This window comes from Penicillium diatomitis (genome assembly GCF_028827545.1).
Source record: "Penicillium diatomitis strain IBT 30728 chromosome Unknown utg000004l_segment0_segment0, whole genome shotgun sequence".
NCBI lineage: Eukaryota > Fungi > Ascomycota > Eurotiomycetes > Eurotiales > Aspergillaceae > Penicillium > Penicillium diatomitis.
In genome coordinates, this window is record NW_026623176.1 from 2,452,981 (window position 1) to 2,467,570 (window position 14,590).

At 50.1% G+C, this 14,590-nt stretch overlaps 6 protein-coding genes across 6 annotated transcripts; 2 read left to right on the forward strand and 4 right to left on the reverse strand.

Annotated features, from left to right (window-relative positions):
- Nucleotides 1-346: 346 nt before the first annotated feature.
- On the reverse strand, nt 347-691 carry N7539_004132 (uncharacterized protein; the record flags this gene model as incomplete). Its single annotated transcript, XM_056933734.1, has 1 exon — nt 347-691. The coding sequence occupies one exon, from the start codon at nt 689-691 to the stop codon at nt 347-349; it is 345 nt and encodes a 114-aa protein (XP_056791275.1).
- A 1,313-nt stretch (nt 692-2,004) lies between these two features.
- N7539_004133 (flavin-containing monooxygenase) lies at nt 2,005-4,105 on the reverse strand (the record flags this gene model as incomplete). The annotated part of the gene is made up of 6 exons (XM_056933735.1): nt 2,005-2,471; nt 2,546-3,184; nt 3,257-3,575; nt 3,665-3,744; nt 3,825-3,947; nt 4,018-4,105. 6 exons carry the CDS (start codon nt 4,103-4,105, stop codon nt 2,005-2,007), a joined length of 1,716 nt encoding a protein of 571 aa, XP_056791276.1.
- A 737-nt stretch (nt 4,106-4,842) lies between these two features.
- On the reverse strand, nt 4,843-6,003 carry N7539_004134 (ankyrin repeat domain-containing protein; the record flags this gene model as incomplete). The annotated part of the gene is made up of 6 exons (XM_056933736.1): nt 4,843-4,896; nt 5,006-5,335; nt 5,389-5,511; nt 5,588-5,716; nt 5,868-5,893; nt 5,946-6,003. The coding sequence occupies 6 exons, from the start codon at nt 6,001-6,003 to the stop codon at nt 4,843-4,845; spliced, it is 720 nt and encodes a 239-aa protein (XP_056791277.1).
- Nucleotides 6,004-6,377: 374 nt separating this feature from the next.
- Nucleotides 6,378-7,742, forward strand: N7539_004135 (WD40 repeat domain-containing protein; the record flags this gene model as incomplete). Its single annotated transcript, XM_056933737.1, has 1 exon — nt 6,378-7,742. The coding sequence occupies one exon, from the start codon at nt 6,378-6,380 to the stop codon at nt 7,740-7,742; it is 1,365 nt and encodes a 454-aa protein (XP_056791278.1).
- Nucleotides 7,743-8,211: 469 nt separating this feature from the next.
- Nucleotides 8,212-10,738, reverse strand: N7539_004136 (origin recognition complex subunit 1; the record flags this gene model as incomplete). The annotated part of the gene is made up of 3 exons (XM_056933738.1): nt 8,212-9,685; nt 9,751-9,875; nt 9,944-10,738. The coding sequence occupies 3 exons, from the start codon at nt 10,736-10,738 to the stop codon at nt 8,212-8,214; spliced, it is 2,394 nt and encodes a 797-aa protein (XP_056791279.1).
- A 1,080-nt stretch (nt 10,739-11,818) lies between these two features.
- On the forward strand, nt 11,819-14,435 carry N7539_004137 (uncharacterized protein; the record flags this gene model as incomplete). The annotated part of the gene is made up of 6 exons (XM_056933739.1): nt 11,819-12,167; nt 12,222-12,249; nt 12,317-12,443; nt 12,495-12,800; nt 12,867-13,468; nt 13,523-14,435. The coding sequence occupies 6 exons, from the start codon at nt 11,819-11,821 to the stop codon at nt 14,433-14,435; spliced, it is 2,325 nt and encodes a 774-aa protein (XP_056791280.1).
- Between the last annotated feature and the right edge of the window lie 155 nt (nt 14,436-14,590).

Genomic DNA, 14,590 nt, shown 5'->3' on the forward strand with positions numbered 1-14,590 from the left:
CAAGGTAGCCAGGAAGTACCTGTCTAGGCCAATGGAGCCGGGAAAATGACATGATTGACATCCGTGTCACCTAGTGGTACGCGCAGTGCAGTACCGCGATTCCGACCCTCAGGCCCTCTCCCCTTGGTGTCTCTCCTGCCGAACACACTCCCTCTTTTTATGCAAGGCTGGTCAACCTCAGAGTCAATTGGACAACTACTTTAATGACCCAAAGCCACGCACGAATTCAGCTGACGTATGGCTAACGCTAACTGTAAGAGATCCTCAGGAGGATTTCAAGTGAAGGCTGAATGCAAGACTGAGCGTTCGGTAAAAAACTACGTAGTACTTAGTACTTACTACGCCATTAAATGAGACCGAGCGTGATGCTAACCATGCGAATCGCACTAGCTGAAGCCGATGGCTGGCGCACTAATAGAACAGCCTCAATGATGTTCGAGGTACAGTCAAAAGTGACATAGAGCTCATTCATGACCCTCCGCTGGCCTTGACCTGCTTGACCCTTAGTCTCCACGTACGGATACCCAGCCTTCGAATGACCTCTTCGAAAGCATCGTCTCGGTTGAGTCTTGGGGATATCCAAGATGCGTGTCATACCGTCAGTGCTAACGTTGTCCTTGCCCTTCATGAACCCACGACCATCGTCAGAGGCTTGGAAAGCTATTAGGTTTGCGTAGACAGAAGAAGACATGCCGCCTGAACTACAACGTGATTCAGGACGCATTGTCCATAAAGTGCCAAGAACACTATCTGATTCCAAACTGTAGCGCCAGGCGGCGTTAGAAGTTGCCCAACCAAGTGCTTCCCAGTCATAACTTATTAGATTATTGATATATAATAATAAGTACCAGCTCCATAGTAACTAGTCGGTGAAGAATTCAAGTACGTACCGTACCCAGCACTCAACACAAAAGGGGCTAGTTGACGCTCATCCTGTCTGTTGAAAATAAATCAAGTCCATTCTGCCTGAGACTCGAACAGCGAGCCGTAAAAAGAGGAGCGAGGAGCGTGACTAGCTATACCATTCTACCAGACGGGCATCAGTAGTAAAAGGCTACCTGACCTACGTCGCTCGACAACCACCTGTAGACAGCACATTGATGTACATATATAGTCAGTACGTCTCTAGCGTCTTTTGCTGGTGCATCATTGAGAACCAAGGAAATTGATGGATTCGGTGAAGGCTACGTACTCTAATGGTCCAGAAACACTCTTGTCAACATTTCGCAGTACCCGGGAGACCTTACTGGACGCTGTTACCTGATGTCACGTCTTGATCATCAGTATGATGAGTACCTCAGTGTAGGAAAATTGCAGGGAGTCGGGGAATCTGCTATGAGAGAGTGCAGAGAAAACGGTCGGTGTCCCGACATGAGGTTTCTCCGACTAGTCGCATTCCTCCGGCCCGAATTCCGCCTTCATGCTCTGCTAAGCCGACTTCGTACTCTAGACGTCGGGGCTGTTCGTCAATGATCCATTTTTGCCCCTTTTGCATACTCTGCAGTCAAGTTGAGTTCCCTCGTATAGATTCCATGATCCACTCCATCTAGCAGGGCTGTGCCCGGTCGGCCATCAGAAGGCAGCATGTGGAATATTGTGGCAGCTAGATGGAATCATCTAGACCTCCTAGCAAGCTCAATCCACCTGAGACTTGGAGTGGGTCGCACCGCAGCAGTTTGGAAAAGTCAAGTAGGGGCCGCCGACTTTGATTTTGGACAGCCTGTATCGCCATGCCTTCTAGAAGGTTTGCGTGGAGCCCATGCTGTGAGAGTGGTAAGGTTGATTCATGTAGATGAGGGTATATTGACCAGGATTGCACGAGGCTAATATCTGCCGTACGACAAGTATGAATCATTGCTAGATGTCGGAGATTACATGGGGAGTATGTAGCTGACAAAGATTGTGTCTCTGGCCACCTGGATCCTTCAATTGACAATCAAATCGTTGGTGTAAGAGATGTCTCGGTCATTCCTGGCAAGGTACAGCCTCGCCGTATCAGGCTACTTAGGTCTTGCCCACTCTCCAAAGACCAGCCCGAACCGCAAGGTAGCCTCCCATGGCCAACACACTCGCGGCACCAGCAAGAAGCGTAGTATCACTCACATAAGACTCCTCGCGCACTCGTCCCACGTGAGAGCTCCTCTTCTTCCTCACAAGATACTCCCCAGAGCCTTCGACGATGTAATCACTCCACTTCAGCTCTGACAGATTCTTCTGGTAGTCAACCACAGTGCCAGACCAGTTGTTGGTGATGATTCCGTCATCCCTCTTGTACCAACTGTTACATTTAGGATCTGCAAAGCTGCTGTCGCGCAGTAGAGCTTGTATCTGTTCGTTGTACTCATTCAAAACTTCTGGCTTCGGCATTATTGCAATTTCCTTTCCGAGTCGTCGGCAGCGAATCACTTCACTGACGAGTGCGTTCAGGTAGAGTGACTGGGCTTCGATCATGAGAATGATGGAATTGTGACCTGTGCTAGGTCAGCAACCAGAAAATCCCGTTTCTTTACTTGACCTCAGACAAGGACTAGCTCTAGAGACTCACCCAGATTCGTATTGGGACCGTAGAACATCCCGAAATTCGGCATGTCTTCCACAGTTACGCCGTGATAGGCCTTCGCGCCGTCTTTCCACACGTCTGCAACAGAGCGACCCTTGGCGCCATAAACCTTGATCGGGTACATAAAGTCGACCGTCTTGAAGCCCGTAGCCAACACGATGAAATCGAATTCCTTCTCGCCGGCCCCTTCAATATCGATACCATTCTTGGTGATACGCTGAATACGTCCAGTCTCCAGCGCCACATTATCGCGGGCCAGGGCAGGATAGTAGTCATCTGAGATAATGACTCGCTTGCAGCCAGGCGCATAGTCGGGTGTCAATGTTTTCCAGAGCTCAGGTCTATGAGCCAGTTGCGTCTCCAGTAGTCCTTTGCATCCGTCGCGGATTACTTGCGCCCATTGAGACTGATCATCAAAGATGGCAGCATGGAATCCTTCTCTGAATTCCATCTGTTGTGCTCGTTTGCGCCAACGCAGGGGCGGGATATAGGTCAACAGCGCCCGCTGGAACGCGGAAACCGGCGCGTCGAGTCGTGGCATCACCCAGTTTGGGGTCCGTTGAAAGACGGTCAAGTGTGAAGCTGAAGGCGCAATTTCCGGGACAATTTGCGCTGCAGTTGCACCTGCATGCAGAGCGAGATTCCAATCAGCTCATTTTCTTTTGCTAGAAATTTGTGACGCAGGGGCAGAAGTACCATTCCCGATCACTGCAATTCTCTTGCCCTTAAAGTCGTAGCTCCAGTCCCATCGAGCCGAATGCATGACCCGGCCTTCAAAGTCATCAAGACCTGGAATATCGGGATATCGCGGTATATTCAGCTGGCCCACTGCGGACACCAGGAAATCTGAGGTGATCACGTAGGAAGAGGCAAATTCGCTGTCTTTCTGCCCAGACTTTTGAACAGTGACTTTCCATTTGCACGTTTCATCATCCCAACGGGCTTCATCAACAGCCGAGTTGAATCGAACATGCTTGTATAGCCCCCATTTTTGTGCAACCCCAACCAGATACGCCTGTGAAAAGAGTGTGAGAAATTGGAAAGAGCACTATCGTGGACAGGGTAAGGTTGGGTTGAAGGGGCAATGTTTGGAGAGCAACATACGTAGATCTCTTCTTGGCCAGGATATTCTCGGGTCCAATTAGGATTTTGCTCGAATGAGTAACTGTACAATGAACTCCAAACTGTTGACATTAGCAAAGCGTACTTTCGCGTTTCAGATCCTCTGGTTTCCCATTCGACACTGCCAGTCTATCACACTTACCATCGCAACAACAGCCCGGATACTTTTGATCGCTCCATGTTCCACCGATACTGCTACTCTTTTCAAGAATAACAAAATTGCGACAATTGTTTCGTCTGATCAGGTCAATGGCCATGTTCATGCCTGCGCCAGTATGAGTATAATTCTCGTGATGACATTTTCTCTCGCGAATTTGAGTAGTCTAGTAGCTCACCAGAGATACCGGCTCCAATGATCACGACTGTCGCATTTGTAAAGTCCTTGTTCCCCACCGGGAGATGAGGCTCGGATGTGGCAGGCATCTCGGTTTCTTTCTGAGCAAGCTTTGGCAAGAGACTCGATTGATAGCTGACTCTTGAGTGTTCAGAGTGCGAGGAAAAAATAATTTTTCAAGTTCCTTGCAGCCAGCTTGAGGATTTTGAACCTAGACAAGACTGGACAATCTAGTGGTATGCCAATGCATCGAGCTAGTGCTGTACCATTTCTTTCGGGATAAGATTGCCGTCTAGCCAGTGACCAGGTGTAGAATCTAGCTGGAGATGTATGTATAACCGAGCCCCTCATTCGGGTCACCGACCACTAATGACTACGTCCTTCTATCTCTGTACCATGGCCGAGGAAAGCTGTACGCATCGTTCATGCTTGCAGAAGCATGGTCAATTTGGCAAATGACAGGAATCAGGACTGGAAATTAATCGCGAGCCTCATGCCTGTGTTCAAATCTCATGGCTCGCTGTGTTTCACACCTTCTTGCTCAAACTGGTTATCCATAAGCAATAACTATCAGCAAAACACCACTCGTGCATCCACGCTTTTATTCAAAACTGAAGATTGATGCGCATAAACCTTAAGGATCATCACGGCCCGTGCTCGGTAAATCGTCCGTGAGGGGTGCGGGGAAACGACAGTTCCGGCAATTTGGCGACACGCCGAGGTAGTTCGAATAGAACGAATCATCAGAAAGTGACAAAGAAGCGAGATAAAAACATTGTTGTTTTGGACTAATCCTCGCCTCGCGGAGACACCTACAACTTCAATACTATGGAAGTTCTACACCATCTCTTTCTGCGGTTCGCAAGATATACTGCTTGACCTAAGTTGCCCACAGAGAGTTAGAACAGTAGCAAGGAAGAAATATTGCCGGAGGGTTGACGGAGGAAGGGCTCAAAGCACTCGGAATATCTTCCATGCGATACACGTACCTTATCATCTGGAACCAGATCAATCGCCAGGTGTCCTTCCGAGTCACGTTTCTCTGCATCTGCGCCAGATTTCAAGAGAAGTATGGCTGCGTCGCCATGGCCCTCGGAGATAGCGTGATGCAAGGCCGTCAAGCCATCATTGTCGGTCGCATTTATTGGGCTCTTACCCTCGTCCAAAAGCATCTTGAGAATGGGTACAGAGCCCACTGCTGCTGCTCGGTGGAGTGGTAATTGACCGCGAATGTCTTTCACTCGAGCGCTACACTTGTGGGCTAACAGAGTGCGAACAGTGGCGATGTTGGATTTAGAGCTGGCGAAATGAAGAGCATTCTGAGCTTTGTCAGCCGCTTCACAGAACAGATTTTCAGGCAATGATTACTCACTTGTCCGTTATTGCTCTTCATCGTCACATCGGCGCCTTTGCGAAGTAAGAGATCAATGACTGGATCACCCGCGGCGTCCTTGAGGCTGGCCGCGATCATGAGTGGCGTCCATCCCAGACCATCCTGTGCATATGTCAGATTAAGGCTTCAAAATGATCAGAATTGGCCTCGCCAACTGATGCCTCAAAAGACGACCAACCTCTACATCAGGATCGAAATTTTTGGTCGCCACCAAGAGCTCTACGATAGGTAGGTGATTATAAGCTACCGCCCAGTGGATTGGCAAGCGGTCATCCTCGTCCTTGATGAGGGCAGCTTTAGGATTTGCCTGTTGAGGTGCAGAGTTAGTTGGTGGCATCTTCGTGAAATAGTATCATCCAATCCATATTGAGTTCAGTGAAGCAATCGGTCTGAAATCATCGGGTTTCGAAGGGTATAGGATGCCGCCGGGATATAAAACAGCTCTCGTAAACACTCACGCTTAATAAAGATTCTGCAACTTGGGCTATGGGCCATATCAGTAGCTGAAACTGCAATAGTTGGCGAAATTCACTTACTCCTGCCTTCTCGAGCGGCCTCATGCAGCGGAAACTTGGCGTCGTGATTAGGATCCATTACTGCGTTGAATACTGAATGAAGGTGGAGTGATTCGAGATAAGAGCTACGATAAGTGAGGAGAGGCTGACATCGTGCATATTGTAGCCTGAGGCAACAAGGCCAAAAAACCTCTGATGCGGAACAATATTGTCACTGTCTTGAGTTCACTCACGCCAAAAATTTATCATCGCTCAGCAGCCTCATAAAGACGCAAAGTCTTCTCAAGTCCCCAATTCAAGTGGTCGCCAGCTTTCTACAAAATCGTTCTATCATCAGCCGTAGGGAACGACACCGCGATTCACACGCCTCGTCGAAACTCATAGTCTCTGCGCGTGGAGACCGCGACACCTTCATAGCTTCAGCCGACGACACCCTCTCATTCAGTCACCGAAATGGACGCGCTCCCTTCTCGGACCGCCGATGAGGCTGTGCGTCTTTCTGCGAAGCGAACTGCCGAACTCTTTGGCACAGAGTACTTGATGGTCACACCTACAACACTCACAGACGGCTCGATTGGGGTATCATACCGGCGGAAAGCAGAATACCAAGATGTCATGGAATTGCCCCCAGCCTTGGCGGAGAAGCAAGCCAAAGCTACTGCAGGACGCACGAAACGCCCCAAAATTCAGCCCGCGCAGGCTCAAGGTTCTGGAGATGGAAGCGGTGCCTCAATGGCTCTAGTCCGGCGACCCGGAGGCGCTGGCGCGGGCGCGGCGGCGGCGGAGGAGCAACCCAAGAGTTTGATTCAGAGACCTTCTGCGACCAAGCAACAACGGCCAGATTGGCATGCGCCATGGAAATTGATGCGCGTCATTTCAGGGCATTTGGGGTGGGTGCGGGCTTTGGCAGTTGAGCCCAACAACCAGTGGTTTGCCAGTGGTGCTGGAGACCGAACAATCAAAATTTGGAATCTGGCAACAGGCGCCCTCAGATTGACCTTGACTGGCCACATTTCGACTGTCCGCGGTCTCGCAGTGTCTCCTCGGCACCCATACCTTTTCTCCTGCGGTGAAGACAAGATGGTCAAGTGCTGGGATTTAGAAACAAACAAGGTCATCCGCCATTACCATGGCCATCTGAGTGGTGTCTACACTCTAGCTTTGCATCCTCGTTTGGACCTCTTGGTAACGGGTGGTCGTGATGGCGTCTGCCGAGTGTGGGACATGCGCACGCGAAGTAATGTCCATGTTCTTGCGGGCCACAAGGGTACTGTTGCCGATATTCAGTGCCAAGAGGCCGACCCTCAGGTTATTTCCGGTTCGCTAGACGCTACAGTTCGTCTGTGGGATCTGGCTGCAGGCAAGTCCATGGGTGTCTTGACCCATCACAAAAAGGGTGTTCGTGCCCTTGCCACCCACCCTACTGAGTTTACCTTTGCGAGCGCCAGTACAGGCAGCATCAAGCAATGGAAGTGTCCCGAAGGTGACTTCATGCAGAACTTTGAAGGACAAAATGCCATCATCAACACCCTTTCCGTCAATGATGAAAATGTCATGTTCTCTGGTGGTGATAATGGCTCCATGTCGTTCTGGGATTGGAAGACTGGGCATCAATTCCAGTCTATTGATACTCTCGCTCAGCCTGGTTCGCTCGAGGCTGAAGCTGGCATCATGGCTTCAACGTTTGATAAGACCGGTCTGCGCCTCATTACTGGGGAGGCCGATAAAACAATCAAGATCTGGAAAGAAGACGAAAATGCCACTCCAGAGACTCATCCAGTCAAGTGGGCGCCGACCCTCGGAAGACAGCGCTACTAGAATCTTTCAACCCATTCTCCTCACTTCGACCATTCTTCTCTTCCGTTTGCTTGCTTTTCTCAAACATCGCACTGGATGGCGTTCAAGGCGCCCTCACTGTTCACCTTGTATTCTGTAAATGCTCTTACCTAGAGACACAAAATGACTGCGAACTGATACTCTATCATGTATGGGCAAACCTCTTTGTACCATTATCACTCCAAATATCCCAAATTCTTGCCTACATCGTTTTGCTTGCCTACAGGCACCTGAGCCTGGAGATGTCTGGCCTAATAATTGAGGAGGACATGGATATGAGGTTGACAAAGACCACCAGGGTCTTTCATGCCCAATAAGCTGCAAATCTAGTTCCTCGGACAATAAAAAGTGAGCCTGGAACATAGTATCAAGCCCGAGCCCCAATAATGCACAACCCACGATGAACATCACATGAACAATCACGCTCATAAATGTATAGTACACGATCAGACTATTGCTCAATTCCAATACCCAAACTCCGAGCCTCCACATCTTCGCGAAAAGCCAACTTGACATCCTCCGGCGCCACGCGAAGCCTGATCTTGCTGCTCCGGTCACCACGAGTCGGGATCGTGGAGCCACCTATCACATTCTTGGTGCTGGACCCTTGCTCCAACGCAAGTACACCGGAATTCATGAGTTCCATGGCAGCGAAGCCTAAAGCACGCACCCTAGAAGCCGCACCGCCTCCAAGCAAGTACTCCTTTACACCGACACCAGCCACGCCTGCAACGGCGACGGCTGCGTCTGCCATACGGCGTGCCTCATCCAAGACGTCGCCGAAGGTAGACTCGGTGATTCCGGTGCGGTGCACCCGTGCTAGTAATGCGGCGAGGAAAAGCTTGCCGGAAAGAGGCAGACAGCGCAGGGATTGTTGTAGAGGCGTTGATGTGGCTTCTTGGATAGCTTGCTTGATCGTAGAAATGGTCACTCGACCCGGCCGACTCTTTGCAGGAGCGGGCTTGGCAAGCTGGGTATCGGCTGCTGGCTTCCCCTCGAGCGCCTTCTTTTGTCTCGCGGGCGTCTTGCTCGGGGTTGCCGGCATCTCGTCGATATCATCATTGTTTGCTGCAGCTGCATTGGCAGCTTCATCCGCTTCTTGCTCGGCGATTTCCACTGCGCGGCGACAAATATCGAGCGCACGACGCGCATCACCACTGACGGCTGCAACCTTTCGACTAGCAAATTGTACAGCATCCGGGTCAACGATGTTACCAGGAACATTAGCCAGACGGGTACTGATAATCTCCATTAGATCGGTATGACGGTATCCTGGGAAAGTGATTCGGGTAAGACCGAGACGACTCGAGATTTTGTTGCTGAGGGTTCGCTCGGGCAGATCCATTGTGTTGGCAACAGCCAAAACAATGAGACGTGAGTGACGCAGTGCCGGCCAATTGAAGAAATTGTACATCACCGATTGGTTCTTGGTCACTAGTTGATCCAATTCGTCCATCAGCACTACGCAAGAGACTCTGCGAGGCGACGGATGAGAGAACTCCTGTTCGAGAAGGTCAAGTGCGTGCGAAGGTGAGACCCTGTCGCCCTTCAGTGCTTCCCATAGCAGTGAATAAGACTGATGCGGGTCGGTCACTTTCATGCCGTTGATTTCAACAAATATGAAATCGTCCATCTCTTCAGCGAGCACAGCCGCGTTCAGTTGCGCCACAACTTCACGTACTGTTGCAGTTTTGCCGGTGCCCGGAGTCCCTGAAATGTAGATACACGCCCCTGTGCCTTCCATGATCGCCGCGCTTAGATGATTATAGACAGTATTGAACTCGGTTTTGCGACAGGGAAGAGATTCTGGAACAGCCGAGACGTGTAGTAGTGTACGTGCTTGCCGGTAGGGAGATGCAAAATGAGATGGCTCAAGAACGCGAGTCCCTAGTGGGGTGAACTCGAGTGGCTTTTTCACGATAATCCTGAGAGGCAAATCGTGTGAGGACATTGACATTGCGACGGCACTGTTGGAGTGAAGGTGACATACCGTTTATTTGAAGGTGTTGTCAGCGTCTTCTTCCGCTGTGTCTTTGGTGTTGCATTTGTTGCAGTCATCTTCTGGCGCTTTCTGGGCGTACTTGGCGCGACAGGCTCCTGTTTTGGTTCGGTATACTAGGAAGCGTTAGCGTTTCGATTAAGAGGCGAGGTCGGCTTGTTAGAGAAAATCAGAGCGCGCCTACATCGTCATCTGTTGTCTTTCGTTTGCGCGCGGCTTTTAACCCCTCCTTTACCATGGCGATCAAGTTGTAGATATTGCGGTCTCCATAGACCTGCTCCCAATTAAACTCTTCGGTGTATCGACCTTGTGCTTGATTAACCCCTCGACGGCAGATAATGCATTTGTTGAATTCGGCACGCTGGGCGTTATTTTTGGGGGGTATGCCGCCTGGATATTTGGCATAGAACGCATCTTTTGACATGACAGTCGCTTTGCCATTGATGGATGTGACAGGGTTGACGTTAAAGTCAGCCGTTAGGTATTGCTCATTGGGAAGCGCATCTGTTCTTCGCTTGTTCCTGGTTGACATGAACTCATCTGGTGATGCGAACCACATGATGTTGACCGACTTGATCATCTCTCCAGATTCATCCTCATCCTCCACCTCCAGAAATTCTGTGATAATACCGACCCAGTCTTTGCCGGGTTCAGGCGACTTGAGAAGCACAACGTCGCCCAACCTGCACTCAAAGGTACTCATTCGTGCGCCCACAATTGTCGGACCAGCCTTGCCAGATCGTGATGCCCGCCGTCGCGATTTCGTTGTGCTTGTTTTCTTGTTCAATTCCGCTTCCTGTCTCGCGTCCGAAGCATCGACATCGTAAATCCATTCCCACGGGTGGTCCTCGGTGCCCAGCTCGTCGTCGGAATCTTCGTGTAGCAAAGCTCCCTTGGTCATCCATTGCTGGGCGCGCTTTCGTATATTGCGGCGCTTCTCGGCGGTCGCATCGCTCAATTGTTCGGCTTCATTTTCCATGTTGCGCTGGCGACATAAATGGCAGACTGCAAGCTTGCCAGACGAGGATGTGCCGAGTGTCGAGAAATTGTCAATCCGCGTCGCAAACACGCGCTCTCCACTTTGTCCACTTTACTCCATACTGGGCTTAGCGCGGCTCCCGGAGTTGGCCAACCAACCACCCCCTCCCAGCGGAGCTCTGTCGATGTTTAATTGAGAGCTGCAAATGCTCCTCTTTGCAACAACAATTGAGGTATTTGTACCCCATGAATCGATTGTCTGAGCTATGAGGCAGCTTGTGATGTCACGCCTGATTCCTTCCTACTGGTCATTTAGTCGTAGACGAGTAAAACAGCAAGTTATGCTACTGTCAGTCTCTCAGTCAAGGTGGACGGCCCCCTGAGAAATGAGTACCCGTCCACTTCCTACAAATTCTTGTGTACCAGGTAGTGTTTCATGGAATATGTATGGGTGTTTTCTTACGTTTGTGTCTTGTCAGATTAGAAGTCTTGGCTAACCATTTCACTTTCTTTGATCTAAGTTTCCTCTCTCAAGAAGTCCCAGAGATCACCTGACAAGGCAATTCCCGATGGTCTTGCCATAGACTGGACTACGTATATAAAAATGGCAATGTCGCATCGGTACCTTAACTAGATACCTTAGTCTCCTTACCCAGGTGGTACCTGGATGTCATTAAACGGTCCAAAATCGACAAAAATCCCAGAAACACCTTCTACGGTACCTGACAACTGAATCCATTGCAATACTGATCTCTCAAATCCGGTCCAACATCTTTGTCAGTACCTTTTGACCCTTTTGGCGTTCGGAACTAAAGATAGAGTCTGTACTCACTTGGAAATTCATGAAACGTGCCAGGCGCAGCACCGATGACGCTCGATAGCCCTAACCGCAAAGTTGAAAATGGCGTCGAAAGTAAGTCATGAGCGACCTTTACCTAGGCACCAACAATAACGGATCCTCGTCTTGTTTGACAACCTCTTGATATTCAATAACGAGTGGCAACCTTAAGGCCCTGAGCATCGAACGCAACCAACTAACGCATCCCGACGATATGCCACCGGAGCGAACGTTCTTCCCACGATGCAAAACTCATCGCAGCCAAAGGTCTTGCCGCAGACTCAGAGTGAGATTTCTGCTGAGGTGGATTTGATTGACCTTGACAGTCCCTCACCGTCCCCGAAGCCGGGAAAGAAACAAAATACCTCTGGCTCGAAGGCGGTTGATCCCCTCGCAGAAAGCCAGATACCACAACTGCCTGTCACCGTGACTCCAAAGACAGTCCAGCCGAAAGCTTTCCCAATCATTCCGACTCATTCCACTGCAGAAGCGCAGGGTAACCACCCAGAGGATGAGAGATCCGCGAAACTGGCTTCGCAGACACAAGTCGCTTCAGCAGAGACAAGGTACCAAGATGGGCCAAAGCCTGACTGTAAGGAATTGCCCGTCCTTAGCTGTAGAGAAAAACAGCTACTAAACTTTACAGGTATTCTGAAGTTAGGAGACCTTTTTGGGTTGGTCAACTGGAACCCTTCGCCACCCCGAGACCAATTTGCTGAGAAATTGATGTACTGGATCTAGGGTCGACAAGGCTTCAGTAGCATCGTTATTTCCCACAACAACATCTACCGCTGAGCGGAATCAGGATTTGGAGAGAATCGCTCGACTGACAGGCGCGCATATCAAACCCCCTGTCGACAGTGATACGGTGCGTGCAACTTCACCATGATGAGCTGACCTTATCCTGACACAAGACCAGGAAATTTCAATATGGGGTACCACTGTCGAGGTTGATGCTGCCAAAGTAAACCTGCAAAAATTAGTGATTAGATATCGTGATCGGCTTCTGGCAAGCGAGAACCGACCATCTTCTCCCGATGCACGAGCTGTTGGGCCCAAGCTATTAGCGCGGCCTCGTCCACAGAGACGTTATCAGACAAGAAACAAGAAGCCTCAGCCTTGGAGCAGATTGTCGGCCTATCATAGCATTGAGCAACAAAATCGAAAGCGGGCCGTGATGGCATTGGCGGAGCTCCGAAAAGCCCCCTATCGACTGGAAAAGATGGTGGGCCAGCAATAATCTCAGAAGATATCTCCAGAGCGAGCTTTACTGACTGACCTGGTTTGGCAGAACAAACTGCTGTTCCTCTGGCCTGATGACGGCCCTTCGCCTCATGAGTGGCTGGGTGACGATCTCGAAAAGCTCGACAATCTCCGCTTAGATCTTCAATGCCACGTTTTTGTCGACGCTAGAAACGAGCGAAACATTATTGTCACAAGCACGGATGGATTCGATACCGCGCATGTGGTCGATGTTCTCAGAACTGCATGGAAAGAAGCAACGAGAGACATCAACATGCACATCAAGAAGCTTTTGCTTGCGCCGATGAATGAGAAAGGTAGGGCAATGGGCATCGTAATCGCAAAGGGCTTCGCTTTCTCGAGACCTTTACCGCAGGCGTCACAAGCCTGTGAGTCGAGCACCGCTGATGGAGACTTGTCTCCCCTTGTCGATATTCAGTGTTCTCGGAATGGCAAAATCACAGAAGAATGTCTACGAGCTTCAATCTCCAGGATCAATCGGTACAATGACACACTCAGACTGCGTTTCCGATTTGGTACTTTCGTTCTGGAGAAGTACTGTTACCCAGAAAATGGCACAGAGCTCTTCAGACCCGATGAATTTGAGGCGATGATCGGCCACACCGAAGCAAGAGGCCGCCTTGCCGCTGGGTCAGTCGAGTGGCGCCTGAGACGACAAGAGTCTCCATGCTAATCTTCGAACAGATTGAAGATTGACACAAGTGAATTGTTACGACGATTTCGCCATGCGAATGATGTGCTCGAGCCCATCAACCAAGAGCGTTCTTTGGAAGAACTCGAGCTGATGGAGCCAGTTCATTCGGCGACAGTTGAGATTCTTAGAAGCCCCGATTCCCAGTGTCGATTAGAGCTTTATCTGAATAAGATCAGATCAACCGGAGAAGTTGAGATCAAGGGACAACGCTGGTTTCAAGCACGCCAAGGCGTAGACCGGCTGGTAGCGACTCCCTTACAGTTGGCAATGATTGACGTCAACCGGTACTTGATAATCGAACACTTCTTGACACGACATCCACTGATCAGCACTCCCAGGGCCGATTGGCAATGCACCATCGAGTCGTTCAAGGTGGTACGAGACAGGGACCTGACCAAAGCACAGCAAGAGCTTGCGTCAGGTATCCGTTTCGTCAGCACTTGTGACAATCAGAATTTCGGGGCGGCTGCTAATATGAGCATCTTTGTCCCAAGAGGCACCATGGATGTGCGTATCGTCAAGAAATCGGCCTTGCTATTCAGAGTTAAGAAGACAAACTTGACGCTCGAACTCTCCCGTTTCGATGTCTACGAAAAGACCTCGTTTCTGAGGACGCAATATGGCGCCACCTTGCACGACCCAAAATGGGACACTCTCATGGAAGAGATCACGAGCGCAAAAAGTGATTCAAAGCCGTCCCCCACGGTCAGTTTTGAAGCATTCTTCCCGAAACCATCGGACAGCACACTGGGTGAAGACGAAGCCAATGGTCTACAATATCTCTTGATGACTGTCCAGAGGTTAGCTGAGCTGCTAGGAGGGCCAGAGTTAGGCTTAAACAAGAAGGCGAGGGGCGAGAAAATGGCAAATCTAATCGATCTGGAGCTGGGAACGCTTTTCTAGTGCGAATATCGAGACAATTTTTTTTTCAGTCATCTCATATCGTCGTCCCTCCTGTCTGCTCTCCATGTCTGGAACACCTGACTGTTCTTCGAGTACTTGGATCAATGTTCCGCAAGAGTTCTTCATGCTGAGCTCAGGCTTGAAGCTTGAGCAGA